Source organism: Erythrolamprus reginae, chromosome 9 (genome assembly GCF_031021105.1).
Source record: "Erythrolamprus reginae isolate rEryReg1 chromosome 9, rEryReg1.hap1, whole genome shotgun sequence".
NCBI lineage: Eukaryota > Metazoa > Chordata > Lepidosauria > Squamata > Dipsadidae > Erythrolamprus > Erythrolamprus reginae.
The window spans coordinates 50,180,045-50,206,174 of record NC_091958.1 but is presented as its reverse complement, the minus strand read 5'-3'; the positions used below and the strand labels follow the sequence as shown (position 1 = coordinate 50,206,174).

The 26,130-nt window shown below is 44.1% G+C and overlaps 2 protein-coding genes across 4 annotated transcripts in view; both read right to left on the bottom strand.

The window, feature by feature from the left end:
• The window catches only part of METTL9 (methyltransferase 9, His-X-His N1(pi)-histidine), an 18,231-nt gene extending 4,667 nt beyond the window's left edge, over window positions 1-13,564 (bottom strand). The window contains exons 1-3 of one of the 2 annotated variants that reach the window (XM_070761205.1): window positions 12,915-13,564; window positions 3,573-3,763; window positions 1,172-1,381 (exon numbers count right to left, since the gene is read on the bottom strand). In XM_070761205.1, the coding sequence (XP_070617306.1) occupies window positions 1,172-1,381; window positions 3,573-3,763; window positions 12,915-13,088 (575 nt within the window). In that variant the 5' untranslated portion in view covers window positions 13,089-13,564. The remainder of the gene's footprint in view (window positions 1-1,171; window positions 1,382-3,572; window positions 3,764-12,914) is intronic. The other variant, XM_070761206.1, reaches the window with a different exon arrangement.
• Window positions 13,565-17,287: 3,723 nt separating this feature from the next.
• The window catches only part of LOC139172265 (transmembrane protein 180-like), an 18,430-nt gene continuing 9,587 nt past the window's right edge, over window positions 17,288-26,130 (bottom strand). For both annotated transcript variants that reach the window (XM_070761204.1, XM_070761203.1), the window contains exons 3-7: window positions 24,903-25,634; window positions 22,041-22,195; window positions 21,577-21,660; window positions 20,447-20,590; window positions 17,288-18,473 (exon numbers count right to left, since the gene is read on the bottom strand). In XM_070761204.1, coding sequence (XP_070617305.1) covers window positions 18,344-18,473; window positions 20,447-20,590; window positions 21,577-21,660; window positions 22,041-22,195; window positions 24,903-25,634 — 1,245 coding nt within the window. In that variant the 3' untranslated portion in view covers window positions 17,288-18,343. The remainder of the gene's footprint in view (window positions 18,474-20,446; window positions 20,591-21,576; window positions 21,661-22,040; window positions 22,196-24,902; window positions 25,635-26,130) is intronic.

Genomic DNA, 26,130 nt, shown 5'->3' with positions numbered 1-26,130 from the left:
TGTTCTGGGGCACAGTGCTCCGTAATGTCATTTTGAGGATTGCTGTCTCAGATTTCTTATCTACACAATGAGCTCCAACAACACTTAATTCAGTTCTTAGATTCTATTGTAGCATTCAAATTTGATCATACTACTGATCTACACTTTCATATTGACAAAAAAACCCCAAACAATTATACTGAATTTATTCATGTTATATTAACATCTATGTAAGATTTGGCAGTAAAATCTACAGTATATGTATAAGTGATTAATTCACATCATGAATTTCCATGGTAGCTGTAGCATTAAAGTAGATAAGCAAAACCTATTTGCTTTCCAATTTCAATTAAGAAACTACACATATGTAACGTGAATGATCACACTTAAGGTCTTTAATTTCTTTCCATATGGTGTAACATACAGTATATTTTTCATAAATGGAAGAAGAAGGAATAACTCAGTGTCAACTAATGACTATTTTAAGAATATATTCATGCAATTATAAGTACTATAAACATTATTTGATTAGGTTATTTATTACTGTGCACACTAAAAATATATTGGTAATGGTAATATTCATTTTATTTGAATGAAGTACATGAGTGGCACTCATATACATTAAAAATTATTACATAGAAGGCCATCTCATGCCCAATATGCTTTTCATCAACCACTGAACCCAAAATGTAACTCATCCTACCCAATACTTCATAACCTAACATTTACCCTGTTCTTCATATTTACAAACTATAAATGAAAAACTATAAATGAAACAGTTTGTGTCCAGGGATGCGAAGGGTCTGTAAATATTTTCACAGCCCTGTTTTTAAGTTGTAGTGTAAGGAATAAGGGGAAAACGGATGCTTTTTTGCAAAGTGGAATAGACAAGAAGGATGCTTTCGCCATCTCTGGAGAAGTGAGTCTTTTATATTGCATGTTTTTAAGTAGCGTGAACCTGACCCAGAGATAAGGAGATGTTTGAAGTCGACACCCTGTTCATTTAGAAAGAATTTATGACTCTGTAGTATTGCCTATGAGTTTGGAATGCATTTGGTATGCCGGAGATGTATACTGACGAATTCCAATGTGGAAGAAAGTAAATAAGGAAGTGTTTATTTTGAAAATTACAAGTCTGTAAAGATCGCATTCTTGGAGTAGCCAGCCAGACCAGCAACACTTAGGAGCCTACCTGTATTTCTTCTTTTGAAGCTGCCAAATCATGGTCTCAGACAACTCGGTCACGTACGTTTCCTCAAAGTGGGGACTCATGACTTTGGTGACTTCACCATCTCCAGCTCCTAAATCGAGAAGCCGACGCGACTTCCAGTCTGGGTTGATTTTAAGCAGTCTCTGAAATTGTTCAGGTGAAAACACAAACATGGAACCTCTTTCCAGCAAGCTGAAAGGTTAAAGATGGGGAGAGGTGAGTTTATTTTGGGAGGGGGCAAACGGGAGGCCATGTTTTCGTCAACGTTTGGGGACATGAAGGGGACCTTAACGTTATGGAGAAATTAAAAAAGAAGAGAAGTAAAAAGCCTTCTCAAAAATTACACATTGATTGATTCATCTTCAAAAAAAGTTATGTGTTCTGTTTAGTTATAAGAATTTGTCCAATGAAAATAAGAACAAGAATAAAAGAATTAAAATACAGTAGACAGGGATGGATAGGTACGGAGAGGGGCGGCATACAAATCCAATCAATCAATCAATCAATCAATAAATAAATAAATAAATAGTGCACTAACTATATACGAATGGTCCTTGACTTATGACTGTAATTGAGCCCACAAGTACTTCAATTATTATGCCCAAGGCCAGTAACCTTTTCAGGCATGGCTGGACACAACACAAATGCCAGACTATACATAAATGTACCTCCCCATAAAAATGGGCCATTTCCTTTTAGAAATTATTCTTTTGTTAATTAGAAACAGATGATTGACGGCAGAGAAAGACCTCATGGTCCATCTAGTCTGCCCTTATACTATTTCCTGCATTTTATCTTAGGATGGATATACGTTTATCCCAGGCAGGTTTAAATTCAGTTACTGTGGATTTACTAACCACGTCTGCTGGACGTTTGTTCCAAGGATCTACAGTACTACTCTTTCACTAAAATAATGTTTTCTCATGTTGCTTCTGATCTTTCCACCAACTAACCTCAGATTGTGTCCCCTTGTTCTTGTGTTCACTTTCCTATTAAAAACACTTCCCTCCTGGACCTTATTCAACCCTTTCACATATTTAAATGTTTCGATCATGTCCCCCCTTTTCCTTCTGTCCTCCAGACTATACAGATTGAGTTCATGAAGTCTTTCCTGATACGTTTTATGCTTAAGACCTTTTTTATAGGGCACAGAAGTCATCCAAACAAATACAAGTAATCCTCAATTTGCCACCATTCTCTAGTGACCATTCCAAGTTACAACGCCAATAAAAACAGTGGCTTATGACCAGTTTTCACAATTACGACCACTGGAGCATCTGCTTGGCCAAATAATCAAAATTCTGTCTTCTCGTTTATTGCAGGGTTCTGAGGTTACATGAAACCCTTTTTGCAAACTTCTGACAAGTGAAGCCAATGGGGAAGGCTTCGCCATGGTACTAACTGAACGACTGCCCTGATGCCTCTAACAACGGCAGCGAGAAAGATTGTAAAACGAGGCAAAACTCAACTTAATAACCATCTTGTTTAGCAGTGGAAATATTAGGCTACGTTGTGGTCATTAAGTGAACAGAAGGTGGTGGGTTTTTTTGCTGGACAATGCCATTTCTAGCTAGTCTACTAGTAACTGAGTACAGTGGTACCTCTACCTACAAACACCTCTACTTACGGACTTATCTAGATCAGAAACAGGTGTTCAAGATTTTTTTGCCTCTTCTCAAGAACCATTTTCCACTTACAACCCCGAGCCTCCGAAACTGTAACTGGAAAAGGCGGGGAGAAGCCTCTGTGGGGCCTCTCTAGGAATCTCCTGGGAGGAAACAGGGCTGGAAAAGGCAGGGAGAAGCCTCCGTGGGGGCCTCTTTAGGAATCTCCTGGGAGGAAACAGGGCCAGAAAAGATGGGGGGAAGCCTCTGTGGGGCCCTCTAGGAATCTCCTGGGAGGAAACAGGGCTGGAAAAGGTGGGGAGAAGCCTCCATGGGGCCTCTTTAGGAATCTCCTGGTAGGAAACAGGGCTGGAAAAGGCGGGGAGAAGCCTCCATGGGGCCTTTTTAGGAATCTCCTGGGAGGAAACAGGGCTGGAAAAGGCGGGGAGAAGCCTCCATGGGGCCTCTTTAGGAATCTCCTGGGAGGAAACAGGGCTGGAAAAGGTGGGGAGAAGCCTCCATGGGGCCTTTCTAGGAATCTCCTGGGAGGAAACAGGGCCTCCACCCTCCCTGTGGTTTCCCCAATCGCACGCGTTATTTACTTTTACATTGATTACTATGGGAAAAATTGCTTCTTCTTATAAAGTTTTCTACTTAAGAACCTGGTCACGGAACGAATTAAGTTCATAAGCAGAGGTATCACTGTATGTGCAAAAATTGGTTTTTCTTTTAAAAAAACCCCTTTAATCAAACTCAAAAGGCCAACATCTCACACTTACCCATTAATAGACGTCCTGGACATGAACAGGCTAAAAACAGATGATACAAAGGAGTGGTAAAGTTGAATGAACAACCAGCCAGATTTCTCAATGCTATTGTTTAAGAAGATCCGTGTCCCTTGGTCAAGGTAACTCTGGACGAAGATGGGCTGAAGGGCTTCGCACAACTGCTCCGTATTGCACAGATACCACTAGAAAGAATTAAAGACTTATTATTTGAGATCTACCAAACCAGAAGGACTATTAGATGGAACGAGAATTGAAATAATAATAATAATAATAATAATAATAATAATAATAATAATAATAATAATTATTATTATTATTATTATTATTATTATTATTAGTCTCCGGAGAGGGGCAGCATATATATATATATATATAAATAATAATAATAATAAAAATTATTATTATTATTATTATTATTATTTATTAGATTTGTATGCCGCCCCTCTCCGAAGACTCGGGGCGGCTCACAACAACAATAAAAACAATATAACAGTGGAACAAATCTAATATTAAAAACATAAAACCCTATCATTACTTAAAAACCAAACAGCAACATTCATACCAAACATAAAACAAAGGTATAAAAAAATAGCCTGGGGGAAAAGTGCCTCAACTCCCCCATGCCTGGCAGTATAAGTGAGTCTTAAGTAGTTTACAAAAGACAGGAAGGGTGGGGGCAGTTCTAATCTCCGGGGGGTAGTTGGTTCCAGAGGGCTGGGGCCGCCACAGAGAAGGCTTTTCCCCTGGGGCCCGCCAAACGACATTGTTTAGTCGACGGGACCTGGAGAAGGCTAACTCTGTGGGACCTTATCGGTCGCTGGGATTCGTGCGGTAGCAGGCGGTTCCGGAGGTACTCTGGTCCAATGCCATGTAAGGCTTTAAAGGTCATGACCAACACTTTGAATTGTGACCGGAAACTGATCGGCAGCCAATGCAAGCCACGGAGTGTTTTGGCTTTGGCTAAATCTAGAGTTAACGTCTGGCCCTCCTAGTTGATGACTCCTGATGTGATGTGGGGGTTCCCTCCCCCCCCCACTAACCCAGAATCAGGCTGTTTCAAGCAATCTCAGACACATCAGCGAAGACATTTTATAGCTCTTCCTCTTCTTGTCAGGAAATGTATTAATCTCTTTGACTGTAGGGCTTCCTGCTGTTCTAATTATCTTCTATAAAAGCTTGTAGGTCTTCTGTGCTTTTCTTTGGAGGCTGGGAGGGAGGGATTACAAGAGGGGATTTTGCTTTATTATAGAAAGGATCCCAGCCATATAAAATTTAACAGCAAAAGGCTGAATTACCATCACACGTCGAAAAAAGCACAACATCCAAAGTTTGAATCCCATTTTGTCATTCTAGGACAGCAGGGTGGGTTGGGTTTTTAAAAAATATATATATACTGCTCAAAAAAAATTAAGGGAACACTCAAAGAACACATCCTAGATCTGAATGAATGAAATATTCTCCTTGAATACAGTGTTCCCTCGATTTTCGCGGGTTCGAACTTCGCGAAAAGTCTATACCACGGTTTTTCAAAAATATTAATTAATTTTTCCCCCTATACCACGGTTTTTCCTGCCCGATGACGTCAAACCTTCGTCCGCCTTTAATAAATATTTTTTAAAATAAACTTTAATAAAGAAACATGGTGAGTAATAATCTAAATGGTTACTAAGGGAATGGGAAATTGCAATTTAGAGGTTTAAAGTGTTAAGGGAAGGCTTGGGATACTGTCCATAGCCAAAAATAGTGTATTTACTTCCGCATTTCTACTTCGTGGAAATTCAAATTTCGCGGGCGGTCTCGGAACGCATCCCCCGCGAAAATCGAGGGAACACTGTACTTTGTTCTGTACAAAGTTAAATGTGCGCAACAGCAGGGGAAACCGTCAATCAGTGTTGCTTCCTAAGTGGACAGTTTGATTTCACAGAAGTTTGATTTACTTGGAGTTATATTGTGTGGTTTAAGTGCTCCCCCTTTTTTTTTTTGAGCAGTGTATATTAAGTAGAGGTACCACTGTATCTTAATTCTGGTCATGGGTTGCTGCCATGGTTGTAATAAGTGTGAATCCTAAGTGACTTTTTTCAGTGCTATTGTCACTCTGAATGGTCACTAAATGAATTTTAAGTTGAGGGCTGCACAGCAGTGGAAGCTTAATATTAGGTCATCTCTCTGCAGCGGGCAAGACTTGTTCGATCCTGTCAGGCCTTATTAAGACTTAGAAGGAAGATCACAATGATATCCCAAGGCGGTAAACTAGATTTAAAAGGAAAAATTCCAGAACAAAAAAAGAAGGAACCGTAAATGACAATATGCTGCCGCGCGAGCATTCATGGGTCTTCCTAGATACACCCAGGTCTCGTCAACCAGACAATGTCATTTGGCGGGGCCTAAGAGATTGTGATCCCCTTATATAGAGCACTGGTGAGACCCCATTTGGAACACTGTGTCCAGTTCTGGAGACCTCACCTACAAAACGATATTGACAAAATTGAACGGGTCCAAAGACGGGCTACAAGAATGGTGGAAGGTCTTAAGCATAAAACGTATCAGGAAAGACTTCATGAACTCAATCTGTATAGTCTGGAGGACAGAAGGAAAAGGGGGGACATGATCGAAACATTTAAATATGTCAAAGGGTTAAATAAGGTCCAGGAGGGAAGTGTTTTTAATAGGAAAGTGAACACAAGAACAAGGGGACACAATCTGAAGTTAGTTGGGGGAAAGATCAAAAGCAACATGAGAAAATATTATTTGACTGAAAGAGTAGTAGATCCTTGGAACAAACTTCCAGCAGACGTGGTTGGTAAATCCATAGTAACTGAATTTAAACATGCCTGGGATAAACATATATCCATTGTAAAATAAAATACAGGAAATAGTATAAGGTCAGACTAGATGGACCATGAGGTCTTTTTCTGCCATCAGTCTTCTATGTTTCTAAGGGAAGAGCCTTCTCTGTGGGGACCCCAGCCCTCTGGAATCAGCTCCCCTCAGAGATTTGTACTGCCCCCACCCTCCTCACCTTCCGCAAGCTTCTTAAGACTCCCCTATGTCGCCAGGCCTGGGGCCATTAGATCTTTGCCCCCCTGACCAATAAATGTGATTCATGGTGTGATTGGATTGTCTGACTGAGTAACATGTAGCTGTAGTTTTTTAATGTATTAGATTTGTTTTGTACGCTTTGTTTCTATATTTATTCTGTGAGCCGCCCTGAGTTTTCGGAGAAAGGCGGCATACAAATCTAATTATTATTATTATTAATAATAATAATAATAATAATAATAATAATAATAATAATAAGCCCGTGATGGCGAACCTATGGCATGCGGAGCCATATCGGAGGGCACGCGAAAAAATCCCCCCAACGAACAAACCGAAAGTTCGGAAAAACACACTTCAAGTTTGCTGTTGTGCTATTTTTTGCACTCTGCAGGGTTCAGGGAAGGTTCCTGAAGCCCCAGAGTGCAAAAAAAACAGCACAATGGGCAAACAGGAAGTGTGTTTTTCCGAACTTCCGGTTTGCCCGTTGTGCTGGTTTTTTTGCACTCCAGAGCTTCAGGAAGCTTCCCTGAACCCTCCGGAGTGCAAAAAACCAACACAATGGGCAAACAGGAAGTGTGTTTTCTCGCACTTCCGCTTTGCCCATTTGGGCATTTTTCCCACCTATCAGGCTTCAGAAAGACCTGTGCGCATGCGCGGGGAGCGTGCGTAGGAGGGAGGGAAGGGGGGAGGTCACGTGTGCTCATGCTAGCACACCCACACACCCCTCTTTCGGCACAAAAAGGTTTGCCGTCGCTGCTCTACGTTGTTGGCAATAAACCATGCATGGATCCAGTTAAAATCTTTCATTCTCCAGACGGCGGGGAAGTCATTATTTAGTTATTTGGCTTCAGAACAGTTAAAACTTCGCGATTCATTTTTGGAGATTTATCTGCATATTGCAGTAATAAATATTAAATCCAAACAGGTCATCAAAAAGTCTTGAAGCCAAATAGTAAGGAGCCTTTAACTCCTTTGATGAATTAGCCCAGGACTTCAAACATTGGCAGCCAGGAGGCAAGTGGGAATATCGATCGAGAATGCAGTCTGCCGTTCCTGAGAAGGATTTCCTGAGGAACCAACATGGAAAACTTGTAGTCTGTTATCCATTTAACCTTTTGTGGCGCAGGTAGTCCTCGAGTTACGACCAGTAATTGGCGGCCAAAATTTTTACTGCCACCCTGTGGGTGTGGCTTATTTTGCAGCCATGTGACTGGGTAGGAGTGGCTTGCCGGCCATGTGATCAGATGGGAGTGGCTTGAACGATTATTGTTCAAGTGAACTGTGAAGTCCTCAACTTACAACCTCACTGGGGTGACAATTTGCTTCGCGTTTTCTGCGCTCTCCTTCCTGGGTGCCCCCCCTCCCCACCTCAGGGTGGGTAGCTAGGCGAACGGGTGCTGCCAGAAGCATAAATGCTGCCAGTGCCGCTTCCACCCACGCCTTCTGCTTGCACCTCAGGCGGGAGGAGGCCGCGTGAGGCTGGAGCGGAGCCGGGCAGGAGAGAGGGAAGCTCGTCTGAGGCCAAGAAGGAGGAAAGAGGAGAAAAGCAAGGGGCTCAGACAGAGCAGCAAAAAAAAAGGAGAGCCGAACCGAGAGCAGTAATACAGGAAGTGACAGCCGCCAATCAGCTGGAGCTGCGCGCGCATCTTCATTTCCGCCAGTGGAACTGCGCTCCACCCCGTCCTGCCTACTGCCCACCCCTGGTTACAACCAGCATTGAGCTCCAAATGGATGCTACTATATTGATTTTATTACTGTTGTGAGCCGCCCCGAGTCTTTGGAGAGGGGCGGCATACAAATCTAATAAATAATAATAATAATAATAATAATAATAATAATAATAATAATAATAATAATGTGGCTAAGTGAAACATTTACTGAGCAAGTTTGTCCCATTTTACGGCTTTGCTTGCCATGGATATTGAGTGAATTATTTATTTATTTATTTATTTACTTACTTATTTATTTACTTACTTACTTACTTATTAGATTTCTATGCCACCCTTCTCGAGGCGACTCAGGGTGGCATACATTATATAAAAAAGAACAATATGTAAAGAAATCTAAATGACTATAAAAATTATACAAATTACTAAAAAGTATTAAAAAACCCATATACAATCATGCGCATTCATCCAATTCAATCATACATGGTATCAGCCGGAGACAACCTCAACCCTCGCGGCCCGTGTGCCCGCCAGCAGAGGTAGGCCTTAAGAGCTTTACGAAAGACCAGGAGGGTGTGTGCGTGCATATCTCTGGAGGGATGGCCGGAGTCGCCACAGAGAAGGCTCTTCCCCTAGGCCCTACCCTCCGACATTGTTTGGCCGACGGGACCTGGAGAAGACCAACTCTGTGGGACCTAACCGGCCGCTGGTGTGTTAAATTAGTAACACAGTTGTGAAGTGAATCCAGCTTTCCCCATTGACTTGCCTGGTCAGAAGGTCGCAAAAAGAGGACCATGTGATTCTGGAATACTGCAAATGTCATGAATATGAGCCAATTGCCAAGCGTCTTGGATTTTGATCACATGACCCAGGGGATGCTGAAATGGTCTATGAAAAACGGCCGCGTCGCTTTTTTTTAAGGGTAGTTGTAACTTTGAACGGTCACTAAATGAAATGTTGTTGTAAGTCGAGGACTACCTGTTGGGGAAGCGTTTTGCGCACACAGAAGGTAAACCCACCAACTAGCCACAGTTCACAACTATGATTACATGCTGATTATGGCTACCTTTGAAAAGTGTTCAGAAACTTCAGATCGTGCAGAACGCAGCTGCGAGAGCAGTCATGGGCTTCCCTAAGTATGCCCATGTTACACCAACACTCTGCAGTCTGCATTGGTTGCCGATCAGTTTCCGGTCACAATTCAAAGTGTTGGTTATGACCTATAAAGCCCTTCATGGCATCGGACCAGAATATCTCCAGGACCGCCTTCTGCTGCACGAATCCCAGCGACCGATTAGGTCCCGCCGAGTGGGCCTTCTCCAAGTCCCGTCAACTAAACAATGTCATTTGGCGGGCCCCAGGGGAAGAGCCTTCTCTGTGGCAGCCCCGACTCTCTGGAACCAGCTCCCCCCAGAGATTAGAACTGCCCCTACCCTCCTTGCCTTTCGTAAACTCCTCAAAACCCACCTTTGTCGTCAGGCATGGGGGAACTGAGATATCTCCCCCAGGCCTATACAATGTATGTATGGTATGTTTGTATGTATGTCTGTTTAATAATGGGGTTTTAAAAAATATTTTAAATTGTGAATTATTAGATTTGTTATGAACTGTTTTATTGTGTTGTGAGCCGCCCTGAGTCTACGGAGAAGGGCGGCATACAAATCCAATAAATAAATAAATAAATAAATAATCTTATTTATTTATTGTATTTATTAGATTTGTATGCCGCCCCTCTCCGTAGACTTGCATTGTAATATTATGTCAAGAAATAAACTTATTTCTGACACTACCTGTACTTATTACAGCATATTGGCCCCGTAAATTCTACTAAGAGTAGTATGCCAGGTAGAATAACAAACCCACCAGCCTGAAGGGTAGCAGCTTCTAGTTCAGTGAAAAGTAAAAGGTGAATGTGGATTCCATTTCAGAAACCTATTTTAAAAGCCCACAATAAGATAGCTGCCCTTTCTCGCCTCCCCCTTGCCTTCAAGCCCCCTAAAACTAACGAGATTTCAGTAATATTTATATCTAATTCTACCTGGCACAAATGGAATACCCATAAATCATGTTTCTTTCAAGGTTCCAGCTTTCTAGCAGATGTTGGCCCACATTCAAGACCCGAAAACATTTACACTTTTTCAATTACTACTAAGTGTCAGGCCTACAAGTAATATACAGTATCAAGATCAGAGCTGTCCAGATGTTTGTGGATGCAGCCCCCATAATAATACTTCAATGTAGAATACTCATAAGGGGAAAAACCCCACCACCAAGGAAGTAGAAGAAGATGGACGAGACCAGGGACAACGAATCGGAAAAGAGCATCTAACTTGAGGGGCCAGACTTCCCAGCCAGCCATGGGAGTTGGAGTCTCTAAGTGTTACAATTGACAATACAGTAACGCCTCGTCATACAAACTTTTCGAGATACAAATCCGGGGTTTAAGATATTTTTGCCTCTTCTTACAAACTATTTTCACCTTACAAACCCACCAGCGCCGCTGGGATGCCCCGCCTCCGGACTTCCGTTGCCAGCGAAGCACCTGTTTTTGCGCTGCTGGGATTCCCCTGCTGGGATTTCCCTGCAGCATCGCAAAAACACAGAAGTCCGGAGGTGGGGTTTCTCATGGAGGGGAGCCTCAGGGGACTCCCAGCAGCGCAAAAACGGGCACTTCGGCTTGCAAAAGTGGGTGAAGTTTGGGCTTGCACGCATTAATCACTTTTCCATTGATTCCTATGGGAAACATTGTTTCGTCTTACAAACTTTTCACCTTAAGAACCTTGTCCCGTAACCAATTAAGTTTGTAAGACAAGGTATCACTGTATTGGATTTATAGATTTGTTTTTATGCTGTTTCTTCTTATTGTTGTTAGCCGCCCCGAGTCTACGGAGAGGGGCGGCATACAAATCTAATAAATAAATAAATATTGGACACCATGATCTAACTAACGAATTAAGGGGGGGGGACACACCGAAGAGGGTGAAAAGGATGTGTGAGAAAGAAAAAAAACAAGAAAACAATGGGAATATAAGTGAATAAGTGGTAAATATAGAAAGTAAGGCAGTCAAATGCTACATGGATTCACAATGCTGGGAGTTGTAGTATGGAGAATGCTAAGTGGGACAAAACTGCTTTCAGAGGGTGGGAAAAAGTGGTCTTTCTTGACATTTTCACCAGTCGAGATCTTGCAAACTAAACTTTGGGGAAATGCAAATTAATTCCCTTCTAATTTACACCACTATTCATCCATAGCAGGGGCACCTGATCAAACCGCAGGGGGATTTGCATGGTAAGAAAAATATATATATATTTCCAGTTCTTGGATTATCAAAGAATTGATAAAGGGGTGGTGGTGGAAAAAAAGTCTTAGGGGTCTTCACCAACACTTGACTTTCCTGCTCCAGACTCACAAACCTGGGATGAGGGGGAGGGTTGAGAAAAATGTCTTAGGTTGCCCTAATTGCTTCTCACCCTCCGGTCACTGAGCCTTATAAAGACGTGTCATTCGATCTATTCTTTCCCAGTTCGGATTATGTGCTTCTATTGTTGCCTTCCGCCCAGTTTATTTCCTAGGGCTCTGCTCTTTGCGTTTGGGAGGGGAGAAAGGAGAGAGGGCAGGTGGTGGGGAAGCCCTGGGAATCACCTGCCAACTTTTTACCTTCTTGCCTCATCTGGGGAAATTCTCCATCTTCCACATCAGAGTTGTGCCAAAGGTGGTGGGGGTGGGGTTTTCTCCTCCCCCCAAAAGGCAATTGGGACTTTCGTGGTGGGTTTTTTTTTCCCCCTTCCCCCTTTGAAAATGTTTCATTCCTTATCCAAAAACCAAAGCAGCTTCTTGGATGAGAAGGGAAACATTTTGCAAAGAAAAGACAAAGAAAAAAGTCCAGTTGCCTTTTTGGAAAGCACACCGTTGGGAGACCTTCCTTTCCTTGCGCTGCCAACAAGGAAAGCGACTGGATCACCATTCTATAAAGGAACACTCCAACACAGACTTCCTTCTTTCTTTTCTTTTTTCCTCCCCCCCTTTTTCTTCCTTCCTTCCTCACTCCTTCCTTCCTTTTTCCCTCCCTCCATTTTTCCTTCCCCTCTTCTCCTTCCTCCTTCCTCTCTCCCTCCTCCCTTTCTCTTCCCTTCTTCCTTCCCCCCTCCTCCCTCCCTTTCTCCTTCCTTCCTTCCTCCCTTCCCAGATTTCTCTCTCTTTGGATCTTCCCTTAGGGGCGGGGGGACACTCTCCCCTTCACGAAGAGGACACTGCCGAAGGGGGGTCTCCAAGCAAGGGGGGGCAGCATTAGGGCCAGAGCAGGCTTGACACCCCAGGCTGGCAGTGTTTCCTCCCCCCCCCAATGGGCAGCGTCAGGAACTCCTTGGGGAGGGGGCCTTCGAGTTGCAAGGGCTTCTCTCTCCCGCCCCCCCCCTAACCTGTCCCAGATCCTCCATAGGCCGGGAGTCTTGAAAACCTTCCCCCCCCCTTCTGGAGGGAGGGAGGGGGGTCTGAAGACCACAAAAGGGAGGCGAGGGGAGGGCGCGCGCGTGTTATTGTGCCCCCCCCGGGCTCCCTCCTCAGACTGACCCCCTCCTCCCTTGACCTCGTGAGGGGAGGGGGGTGGAGGGGGAGGGGCTCCCCTACCTGCTGGTTCTCCTTGTCGCCCGGCGCTGCGTGGCCGGGGCCGCTCATCATGTTCGCGTAGAGCGAGCGGGATAAAGGGCTCCGGAGGTAGCGAGCGGGGCCAGACCACATCCTCCTCCTCAGCAGCCACAGCGAGACGGCGCAGCAGCCCAGCCAGGCCAGGCAGAGTCTCATGGGGGGGAGAAAGGGGCCGCGGTGGAGAACGGAAGAGAAAGGGGCGAGCGATCACCCCCGCCCGCAACCACCGCCTCCTTGCTCCATGGCGGTGGTGGCGGCGGCGGCGGCCAAAGCCAGCGCGGAGATCCCCATTGAGCGCCCTCGCCGGCGCGCAGCCGAGGCCGGAACCCGAGGCCCGCGGAAGGGGGGCCCGGCCGGACAGGGATGGCCAGGGACACACGCACGCGCCCGCCCGCTCGCTCTTTCCTCGCGCACGCGCGCAGGCACAGGCGCGCCTCCAGCCGCCTGCCTGCCTTCCTTCCGCGAAGCCCTCGGCGCGCGCGTGCGCACTAGACCCGGGGCCGCGCGCGCCCCCCTATGGCCGCCTCCTCCAATCCCGAGCAGCGCCGCCCGCCGCACAATGCCCTTCGCGGGGACGCGCTTCGGGGATGCGGCTGGGGGGCGTGTTCGATGGCGCGCGCACGTCCCGACGTGTTCTTCCACCACCACCCTCCCATTTTTCAACGCCCCGCTCCGTTAAAGCGACGCTTTTCCAAGCCTGACCTCCCAAGGTAGACTTGACCTGCGCGGGGAGGCTCCCCTTCACACATGCAGATTTTGAAAGATAATAATTCATATGGCTTTCCAGCATCCTGAGTCTCAGGAGAGAAGGGAGGAATGAATGCATGAATGAATAAATAAATCCTTTCCTCTTAATTAGCCTGGGAGGAAGGAACCATCAGATAGACTGCGCCTGCACAAGGAGGCTCTTTTTTTTTTTTTAAAAAATCTTTATTGAGTTCCTACATATAAAAATAGAAAGAAAAACGATTTAAACAAACAGTACAAAGAAAAAGGGGAAAAAGAAAAACATAAAACATTCAATTTCAGTGGTGTTCGATATATGCACAGATAGTTATTTGCTTATCATCAATTAATATTTCTTTCCCTACATACAGTGGTACCTTTACTTATGAACTTAATTTGTTCTGTAACCAGGTTCTTAAGTAGAAACGTTTGTAAGAAGAAGCATTTTTTCCCATAGGGATCAATGTAAAAGCAAATAATGTGTGTGACTGGGGAAACCACAGGGAAGGGGGAGGCCCTGTTTCCTCCCAGGAGATTCCTAGAGAGGCCCCACGGAGGCTTCTCCCTGCCTTTTCTGGCCCTGTTTCCTCCCAGGAGATTCATAGAGGCCCCACGGAGGCTTCTCCCTGCCTTTTCCAGCCCTGTTTCTTCCCAGGATATTCCTAGAGAGGCCCCACGGAGGCTTCTCCCTCCCTTTTCCGGTTGTTTCCTCCCAGGAGATTCCTAGAGAAGCCCCATGGAGGCTTCTCCCCGCCTTTTCTGGCCCTGTTTCCTCCCAGGAGATTCCTAGAGAGGCTCCACAGAGGCTTCTCCCCGCCTTTTCAGGCCGTTTCCTCCCAGGAGATTCCTAGAGAGGCCCCACGGAGGCTTCTCCCTGCCTTTTCCAGCCCTGTTTCTTCCCAGGATATTCCTAGAGAGGCCCCACGGAGGCTTCTCCCTCCCTTTTCCGGTTGTTTCCTCCCAGGAGATTCCTAGAGAGGCCCCATGGAGGCTTCTCCCCGCCTTTTCTGGCCCTGTTTCCTCCCAGGAGATTCCTAGAGAGGCTCCACAGAGGCTTCTCCCCGCCTTTTCAGGCCGTTTCCTCCCAGGAGATTCCTAGAGAGGCCCCACAGAGGCTTCTCCCTGCCTTTTCCAGTCCTGTTTCCTCCCAGGATATTCCTAGAGAGGCCCCACGGAGGATTCTCTCTGCCTTTTCCGGTTACAGTTTCGGAGGCTCGGGTTTGTAAGTGGAAAATGGTTCTTGAGAAGAGGCAAAAAAATCTTGAACACCCGGTTCTTATCTAGAAAAGTTCATAAGTAGAGGCGTTGGTTGGTAGAGGTACCACTGTATATTTATTTGTTACATAGAAGACATAATTTGTCAACCATATTGTTGACTATCACTATCAAGTGACCTAATATTGAGTATTTGTATCTAGTGTGTGTCAGTGTTCCCTCTAATTTTTTTGGGGGGTGGGCGGAAAAGTATAGTGTCTGAGCGGCAGTCCCTTCGGGACTGGGTGGCACAGAAATATTAAATAAACAAACAAACAAATAAAAAACCCACCCTGTTTTGCCTCAGAGAATTTCAAAATAAAATACTGTACTGTGTGTCTATAACAGTGAGCTCATAATAGGGCAACTCTATCAATATCAAAATGCCACTTAAATAGTTGAGCTACTTTCAAACTAGATTTTGATTTTCTTTCTCTCTTCCTTACTCCCATTCTTTTTCTTTCTCTTTTCCTTCCTCTCTTTTTTCTATATGTTTCTCTCTCTTCCTCTCTTCCTCTCTCTCTCCTTCCCTCTCACTCCTTCCCTCTCGGCTTCTGGGCAGGTTTGGAAAACTCTGAGTTGATGATGATTTTTAAGTGAGCGATTGCTCACTGCTCAGCTTAGAGGGAACTATGGTGTGTGTGTTTGTTTTCTTTATGGTTCTGTTTTCTTAAGGACGTTCTATCTGCTGAACCAGAATTTTAAACTGGCTTGATCTTTCACTCAGGAGTCTTATGGAAGAGACTTCAATGGAATTCAATGGAAATAATGGGAAGGAATATTTATTTTTTCTGCCCTGAAAGAAAATCACTCAAAAGGAAGTCTCCCAGCCCTTGCATGGGTGAGAACAGCTGTTGTGGCTCATAAGGAAGCTAAACTATTGTACCTGTTTGGCAGTGCTTTCTCCTAAATGTTCATTTTCACACTCCAGCTTTAAAAATAAAACCACTTTTACAGAACAATAACTTTAAGCACCTGGAAATTACTTTGGGGGGGGGGAGAAAGGCTCTTATTTTAAATGGAAAAACTTAACGGACAATAGTGAGTTTCCACCTCACTCCACATAAAAAAACCTATTGAATTTTTTTTATTGAACTTTTCCATATTTTCCATTGTAAACGTATTCAAAAATTAAAGATCCTATAAGTGGGAAATCAGCTTTTTTTTAACTGCTGGATTGGCATAATTCCCAAGTTTAAAAGAGCTGGACAATTATTGCCAAAAGGATTGTGTATTATGAAAGCATAAACCCCAGGGCAATATTGATTAGGATCTGTCTTCTTCTGCCAAGATAGTTTTAGGATGATTAGTGTTGCAGTAAATAAATAAAAGCCATTTGGCATCAGCAACTATTCTGGCAGATAACTGGGAGAAAAAAGCATTATAATGTTATTACGGATGACAAATTGTACCTTAGCTTTGTTTGGCCGGTTGAGCTGTACTGAAAAATGCCATCGTTTATTACAAGAATGTTTGGAGGAAGTCTTTTAAATAAATGTGGGTGTTTTTCCAATTCTGGAGCAGTATTCCTCGTCGTAAGCCTGTTCTATTACCAGTTCATCCAGTTTACCAAGCAAACAGGAAAAATGATAGAACGGTGTTACACTCCATCAAAAATATCACTTATAAAAGTCAGTTGCATTACGTTCATTGTAATATGTCCAACAAGCAGAAAGTAATTTAAAGATTTTAAAAATGCAGTCCATTAAGAACCATTATACAGTACTGTAATTCATAATAAAAGGCACTAAGGTCTTATTAGATTAAAAACTTTAGAATTATGTATTAAAAGGATTGGGAAACCAAGGACTGGAACAGAAGAATTTGATAGACCAAACTACTTCAACTTAAGAAAGAAATAAAAAGCTAAAGCCCAATTTAGTCTTTCTAAGAAGTTCCTTCCTTCAATGTTGTAATAAGAACAAAAAGGGGGGGGGGGAGAGTTGACTTGCATATTTGTATTTGTATTTATTAGATTTGTATGCCGCCCCTCTCCGAAGACTCGGGGCGGCTAACAACAATATAAAAAGACAATGTAAACAAATCTAATATTAAAAACTATCTAAAAACCCCAATTTAAAGAACCACTCATACATACAAACATACCATGTATAAATTCTATAAACCTAGGGGGAAGGGAAATTTCAATTCCCCCATGCCTGACGACAGAGGTGGGTTTTAAGGAGCTTGCGGAAGGCAAGGAGAGTGGGGGCAACTCTGATATCTGGGGGGAGCTGGTTCCAGAGGGTCGGGGCCGCCACAGAGAAGGCTCTTCTCCTGGGTCCCGCCAAACGACATTGCTTAGTCGACGGGACCTAACCGGTCGCTGGGATTCGTGCAACATATATGCATTACAAGAATAAATGACACAATAATTCATTGGGCAAAGGAGATTTATTTATTTATTTTGGTAGTAGTTCAGATAGGTAATTCACCCAAGTAAAATTTGTTTTCCATTCATTACAGATACTATTGAAAAAAAGTAAAAACAGAAGACTTTTATAGAAAGAAATCCCAAATCGCATTTTAAGTTAAGGCAGGAAGAAAAAATCATTGGCTAAAACAAAATACAGAAATCGGATGATATAAGTCAGGGGGTCCCCAACCTTGGCAACTTTAAGCTTTGCAGGCTCGGGAATTCTAGAAGTTCACGAGGTTGGAGACCCCTGATATAAGTAAACAGAAGATTATAGTATGGCACTTAAAAGACATCCAAGGCCTATATTTCTAACATATTTTTCCTATGACCCTGGAAACTCAATATTAGGCTTCACGGCTTGAGAAAAAGTTCAGGAAAACAGCTTTGCTTCTGCTATCAAGCCTTTCCATCAGGTTCCTACTAAAATTTCTGCCCTTCACTTCGATTTTTCCACCATGTGCTGCTACATTTCTCCCTTGGCCACCACTGACAAATTACACTGTGGTGTGCCAAATCCCCACTGCCTTTTTGAACATAAATATACCATTATTGATGGTCTCTATATAAAGCAACAGCTTCTAAGATATTGTCAGTCTTGGTTTTCCTAGTTATGCAGCCCTCGATATTTCCTTGTCTGCTTCAACCTTCAAACAACCATTTGTGGTGGAATGGTGTTTAGATGCCCCATCCTGAGTTTATCATCTCTCTCTTTTTTTATCTTAATAGGTGGTAGGCATTTTATTTATCCCTTGCGTGTTGAGATAGAAACTTAGAACATGCATGCAGTTTACTTGCAAGGTTTAATTTGTTTCCATTTATCTGGTATATCAGTGGTACTTAGAAAAATACTTCATAATAAAGAACAATAAGGTTTAAAACTACAGAGAATCACAAAATGGCACAGGCTGAACTTGATTGGCTCATTCAGAGAGTTAGGAAAACCCAGTGTCCTTGGCTTGCCATTGACACCTGTCAATTGAACACCATTCAGCAATGCTCACATTTATACACTTCATAGTACCGGCGTCAGGTGAGTATTCTGGATGGAAAAAGGAGTCCAGGTCAGGATCTGTATCGCCGCAATGCACAGTGGCACCATGCAGATCATGTAGAACATGGCATCGTGGAGACCTAAGTACAGACTAGTAGGAGAAAACATTTTATACTTTTCCACTGGGATTATGGAGCCAAGTATCGCTACAGCCTGCTCATTTATTTTCCACATTTCAGAAGGATCCTGCTGTCTTTTGTTCGCATTTGGAACCCGGTTTTCTGATATTATTCAGAAAAAAAATCACCCCAAATGGCATTATACATTGATTACCCTGCTGACCCGCTACAGCTATGCTCATCTTTTCCAAGCAAACCCAAAAAGCTGTCTGTCACCTTCAAGACCACTGCAAGCAGAATTAAGGTCTGTTTCCTCAAATGCAAATAGCAAGAGCACTTAGACTTACCGTATTTGTCAGATTAAAAGACGCACATTTTCCCCCGCTAAAAGAGGCTGAAAATTTGGGTGTGTCTTATACTTTTCAAAGCTCCGCCCCCCCCAGCCCTAACAAGGTGCTAATGATCTTCCTGGCTTGCAGGATTTTTTCATTCCTACTCCCTCCAAATAATTTTTTTCAGCCCTAACCAGGGAATAAAATAATGCGCTGGAGCTGAACAGACTAAGGGCTCTAGCCAGAGGAATACCTGGTAGGCAGACTCCCCCCCACTCCAATTTTCCTCCCCCAAAACTAATATGTGTCTTATATTCTGGTGTGTCTTATACTCTGAAAAATATTGTATTATTATTATTATTATTATTATTATTATTATTATTATTATTATTATTATTATATTATTTATTGGATTTGTATGCCGCCCCTCTCCGCAGACTCTTATACTCTGAAAAATATCGTATATAACACTTCACAGTGCGTTACAGCCCTCTTTAAGTTGTTTACAGAGCCAACCTCTTGCCTCCAACAGAGCCGGGATGGCGCAGCAGGTAGAGTGCTGTAGTGCAGGCCACTGAAGCTGACTGTAGATCTGAAGGTCAGCGGTTCAAATCTCATCACTGGCTCAAGGTTGACTCAGCCTTCCATCCTTCCGAGGTGGGTCAAATGAGGACCCGGATTGTGGGGGCAATAGGCTGGCTCTGTTTAAAAAGTGCTATTGCTAACATGTTGTAAGCCGCCCTGAGTCTAAGGAGAAGGGCGGCATAAAAATTGAATAAATAAATAAATCTGGGTCCTAATGTAAATCAAGAGTCAAATTATGTGTGTAAAAAACCCTATGCAGGCAGTCCTTGACTTACAATTACTCACTTAAAAACTATGCTCTCTACATGGGGCTACCTTTGAAAAGTGTTCGGAAACTTCAGATCGTGCAGAATGCAGCTGCGAGAGCAATCATGGGCTTCCCTAGGTATGCCCATGTTACACCAACACTCCGCAGTCTGCATTGGTTGCCGATCAGTTTCCGGTCACAATTCAAAGTGTTGGTTATGACCTATAAAGCCCTTCATGGCACCGGACCAGAATATCTCAGGGACCGCCTTCTGCCGCACGAATCCCAGCGGCTGGTTAGGTCCCACAGAGTGGGCCTTCTCCGGGTCCCGTCAACTAAACAATGTCGTCTGGCGGATCCCAGGGGAAGAGTCTTCTCTATGGCGGCCCCGACCCTCTGGAACCAGCTCCCCCCGGAGATTAGAACTGCCCCCACTCTCCTTGCCTTTCATAAACTTAAAACCCACCTTTGTCGCCAGGCATGGGGGAATTGAGATATCTCCTCCGGGCCTATACAATTTATGTATGGTATGTTCGTAGGTATGTCTGCTTAATAATGGGGTTTTAAAAATGTTTTTTAAGTTATTAGATTTGTAATAAATTGTTTTATTGTGTTGTGAGCCGCCCCAAGTCTACGGAGAGGGGCGGCATACAAATCTAATAAAATAAACAAATAAATAAATATTTGCACTTACAACAATGCTGAGAAAAAAAGCCCTTCCTCTTATGACTATCAAAGCCTCCCCAGGGTCATGTGTTCGAAATTCAGGGAATTCCTTAGCAAAGCTGGCTTTGAGGAATTCTGCCAATTGAAGTCCACAAGTCAACAACTGGCCACTTACCTGGAATCAGGATCGACGGCTTTACTGTTCAGATCCGCGTAGCCCAATTGATTTAGTACGGAAACCACAAGCATAGGGGCTAAGGATTGCGCTGGCTTTGTGAAGAGCGCGTTGGTTCCAAAGACCATCGACGAGAGCGGAGATCTGAAATGTAAAAGAAACCAGGGTTTACCTGATACCATAATGGAAACAGCTTAGCATTTAACATCCACGCGTTCAATAAGAAAGGCAACGATACCCAAATGCTTCGTTTATGGTTGAAGTTGGGGGCACATTAGAGAAACATCTTTCAGCTGTGGCGAGGGGGGCGTTTGCCCAGGTTCGCCTGGTGCACCAGTTGCGGCCCTATTTGGACCGGGAGTCACTGCTCACAGTCACTCATGCCCTCATCACCTCGAGGCTCGACTACTGTAACGCTCTCTGCATGGGGCTACCTTTGAAAAGTGTTCGGAAACTTCAGATCGTGCACAATGCAGCTGCGAGAGCAGTCATGGGCTTTTCCAAATATGCCCATGTTACACCAACACTCCACAGTCTGCATTGGTTGCCAATCAGTTTCCGATCACAATTCAAAGTGTTGGTTATGACCTATAAAGCCCTTCATGGCACCGGACCAGAATATCTCCGGGACCGCCTTCTGCCGCACGAATCCCAGCGACCAGTTAGGTCCCACAGAGTGGGCCTTCTCCGGGTCCCGTCAACTAAACAATGTCGGTTGGCGGGGCCCAGGGGAAGAGCCTTCTCTGTGGCGGCCCCGACCTTCTGGAACCAACTCCCCCCAGAGATTAGAATAGCCCCCACCCTCCTTGCCTTTCGTAAGCTCCTCAAAACCCACCTCTTCCGTCAGGCATGGGGGAATTAAGATAATCTTTCCCCCTAGGCTTCTACAATTTATGTATGGTATGTTTGTATGTATGATTGGTTTTATAACAAGGGTTTTTAACTGTTGTATTATTGGATTTTTACATTCTGTTTTTTGTTACTGTTGTTAGCCGCCCCGAGTCTACGGAGAGGGGCGGCATACAAATCCAATAAATAAATAAATGAATGAATGAATGAATGAATGAATGAATGAATGAATAAATAAACACACACACACACACACACACACACATACATACAGTACTTACTTTCGTTTATGTTTCTTTAAATCTGCATCAACGATATCGGCCAAGGGTAGATTAAACAGACTGAAGGAGGCCTGAACTATAACCCTGAAGGAATAAAATAATCTGGTGAGTTTGGCCCACACAAGTCACGTTTGTCAATTACCATAAAGCAGCGGTGAAATCTACTTACAGGTTCCAAAGTGCACGCTTTGCATACGAACAATTGCTTTGCTCGCGCCTTTTCACCCCGCTCCGGTTGCGCATGCACAGAGGGTTAAGAAAAGAAAATGGTGGCATCCGGGTGGGTGGGTGGAGCCTTGAGCTGCCGCCGTTACCGGTTCTCCCGAACCGGGTCGAACTGGTAGCATTGCACCCCTGCCATAAAATATTTCTTCTTGGTTCCCCCCCTCCCCCCCCATTTTGGCAGCCTACAACTGCCAGCAATATTTGTCCGCTCCTAAAATGGATGGTAAATATTTACTTACATGTTGACAGTGAGATAAATAGCCAGGAAATAGTAATATTCTCGACCCAGAGCGAGCATAAGAATTGCAGCCATTCCTTCCAGGTAGAAAGAAAATAAGACAATCTTGTAATAACCAAATTTCGCTAACAAAGAATGACTGAGAAGCACAAGGCACTGGAAAAGAACAGGAGAAGAGAGAGAGAGAGAGAACTACATTAACACCATAGTTGAATTACATGGAGGCTTTTTTTTAAAAAGGTTAAAAAATGCAGGGGAAAAACATATTTCAAAAGTAAACAGGCCAGTAGCGCTGTATCTGAAGGGGTAACTCTCAAATCCTATTTCTTGTCATTATGGAGTTATTGAAACAGAAAACAAGATTTCCACAAAAAAATGCTTTTCGGAAACTATCCATTATATTCTGTCACATGGTGTGTTCAAAACAAGTACAGTGGTACCTCTAGCTCAGTGTTTTTCAACCAGTGTGCCGTGGCACACTAGTGTGCCGCGAGACATGGTCAGGTGTGCCGCGAAGCTCAGAGAGAAAGAAAGCAAGAGAGAGAGAGAAAGAGCAAGAAAGAGAAAGAGAGAGAGAGAGAGAGAGAAAGAGAACAAAAGAGAGAGAAAGAAAGAAAGAGAGAGAGAACAAGAGAAAGAAAGAGAGAGAGAAAGAAAGAAAGCAATAGAGAGAGAAAGAGGGAGAGAAGGAGAGAGAGAAAGACATAGAGGGAGGTAGTGAGGGAGAAAGAGAGCAAAAAAGAGAGGAAGGAAGGAAGAGAAAGAAAGAGGGATGGAGAGAGAGATAAAGGAAGAGGAAGGAAGAGAAAGAGGGCGGGAGAAAGAAATAGAGTGAAGGGGAGGAATGTGCCCCAGGGTTTCGTAAATGTAAAAAATGTGCCGCGGCTCAAAAAAGGTTGAAAATCACTGCTCTAGCTAAGAACACCTCTACTTACAAACTTTTCTAGATAAGAACTGGGTAGTCAAGATTTTTTTGCCTCTTCCCAAGAACCATTTTCCACTTACAAACCCGAGCCTCCGAAACTGTAACCAGAAAAGGCAGGAAGAAGCCTCCATGGGGCCTCTCTAGGGATCTCCTGGGAGGAAACAGGGCCAGAAAAGGCAGGGGAAAGCCTCCATGGGGCCTCTCTAGAAATCTCCTGGGAGGAAGCAGGGCGGGAAAAGGCAGGGAGTAGCCTCTGTGGGGCATCTCTAGGAATCTCCTGGGAGGAAACAGGGGCTCCACCCTCCCCGTGGGTTCCCCAATCAAACACATTATTTGCTTTTACATTGATTCCTAGGGGAAAATTGCTGCTTCTTACAAACCTTTCTACTTAAGAACCTGGTCACAGAAAGAATTAAGTTCGTAAGTACTGTACATAGAATATTTTACAGGGGTATGGACACTATATACATGTGTACGAACCAGATGCATTTTGTGTGGGATCAAGTGAGGAAAAAAACCCTCCTTCATTAATTAAATCATATACAATGGTAACTCAGTACTCATCCTTAATTAGTTCCAGGAGGTGTGATGGGTACCAAAAACAATGAATACTAAATGCGTTTTTACCATAAGGAATAATGTAGTGAGTCACAAGGCAGCCAACAGCGACAAGTTCTAGCCTGTGAGTCGAGTACCAAACAATGATTAATTAATTAATTAATTAATTAATTAATTAATTAAATAAAATTCCATTGGAGGCAAAATCAGAGAGTTGGGTGGGGTGCAAAATATTTACTTTCTTCTAAGGGGATGCATAACAGAAAATAATTAAGAAGCACAGGGCTACAGTGTAATGGGAGAAGAAAAGAAAAGAAAAAAGGCACCAACTTCTGCCTCTCTTTGGCAAAGTCAAAGGCAACAACATTACAACGACAACTTTTTGCTTTTACACAACAGTAGGTACAAGCCATTTCTATAACAATGATCATGGATCATATTTTTCTCCAAGGGGTCTGTAATATGGTAAATGATTTAGCTTTACTAGATAAATGGTCAAAGCAATGGAAGCTGCAGTTTAATGTTTCCAAATGTAAAATAATGCACTTGGGGAAAAGGAATCCTCAATCTGAGTATTGCATTGGCGGTTCTGTGTTAGCAAAAACTTCAGAAGAGAAGGATTTAGGGGTAGTGATTTCTGACAGTCTCAAAATGGGTGAGCAGTGTGGTCGGGCGGTAGGAAAAGCAAGTAGGATGCTTGGCTGCATAGCTAGAGGTATAACAAGCAGGAAGAGGGAGATTGTGATCCCCTTATATAGAGCGCTGGTGAGACCACATTTGGAATACTGTGTTCAGTTCTGGAGACCTCACCTACAAAAAGATATTGACAAAATTGAACGGGTCCAAAGACGGGCTACAAGAATGGTGGAAGGTCTTAAGCATAAAATTATCAGGAAAGACTTCATGAACTCAATCTGTATAGTCTGGAGGACAGAAGGAAAAGGGGGGACACGATCGAAACATTTAAATATGTTAAAGGGTTAAATAAGGTTCAGGAGGGAAGGGTTTTTAATAGGAAAGTGAACACAAGAACAAGGGGACACAATCTGAAGTTAGTTGGGGGAAAGATCAAAAGCAACGTGAGAAAATATTATTTCACTGAAAGAGTCGTAGATCCTTGGAACAAACTTCCAGCAGACGTGGTTGGTAAATCCACAGGAACTGAATTTAAACATGCCTGGGATAAACATATATCCATTGTAAGATAAAATACAGGAAATAGTATAAGGGCAGACTAGATGGACCATGAGGTCTTTTTCTGCCGTCAGTCTTCTATGTTTCTAAGATCTCCCCCAAGCAAGAAATATGATTTAGAATACGTTAGGATTCAACACATTGTTGTAAAAAAATGACAAAAAGAGCACACCGTTTTCTGCCTACCTGCGGGCAAATGAAACCGGCCCCATACATGAAACTTCTGACGGAGGAAGAAAGGACTCCGCTCGGGATGAGATTATCTGCGAAGATCATCATGAAGTTGCTGCAGAAGGCTAAGTGGAAGACTTGGAAAAAGTTCATGAGGACAAAAAGCAGGAAGTTTTTCTGAGTCAAGATCTGGCGGGTCAACGAGACCACCGAAGACCACGAGAGACGGGGGGACTTTTCTGGATCGGAGCCTTCCACCAACAGTTCCCTTTGCTCGTACTGCGTCGTGCTGTAGAAACCGGTGTAGGACATGCAAGCGGTTGCCACGACCGCTACGAGCACCGCAAAGGCCTGGAAGTAGGCGAAGCGCTCCATGTTGGCCGAGATCAAACCACAGAACAGGATGCTGGTGGAGCCCACCAAGCTGGCCACCTGGTTGTATTTAATCAGCTGGAGGCGGCTCTCGTGCCTGGTGGAGATTTCGGCGAAGAGGGCGCACTGAGCCAGCAGGACAAACGTCAGCAGGCCGTCGAAGGCGCACAGGGCCACAATCAGGTGCAGCCCGCAGAGCCAGTCGTCTTCCCCGTATTGTTTCCAAGGGAACCACGGGAGGAGGAAGGCCAGGGCGTACAAGGGGGCGCCGTACAAAATCGAAAACTGGCGACGGGAGCAGCAGGGCACCTGAGAGTTGTCCTGGAGGTATCCAAAAAGAGGGTCGTTGATGGCGTTCCAGATCATGAAAACAACCTAGGAGAAAACGGGACAGCTCAGGTTTTTCCCCAAACACTGGAAAATTCACAAAATCCAAGGATATAGAACAGTGATGCCGAACCTATGGCATGGGTGCCACAGGTGGCACGCAGAGCCATATCTGCTGGCACATGAGCTGTTGCCCTAGCTCAGCTCCAACGTGCATGTGTGTGCCGGCCAGCTGATTTTTTGACTCATACAGAGGCTCTGGGAGGGTGTTTCTGGCTTCCAGAGAGTCTCTGGAGGGATGGGGGAGGCGTTTTTATCCTCCCCCGGCTCCAGGGAAGCCTTTGGAGCCTGGGGAGGGCAAAACATAAGTCTACTAGGCCCACCAGAAGTTGGGAAACAGGCCATTTCTGTCCTCCAGAGGGTGGGGGAAGCTGTTTGTACCCTATCCATGCATTGAATTATGGGCGTGGGCACTTGCGCATGTGCGATAGCACACGCCCACATTCTTTCGGCACCCAAGGGAAAAAAAGGTTCACCATCACTG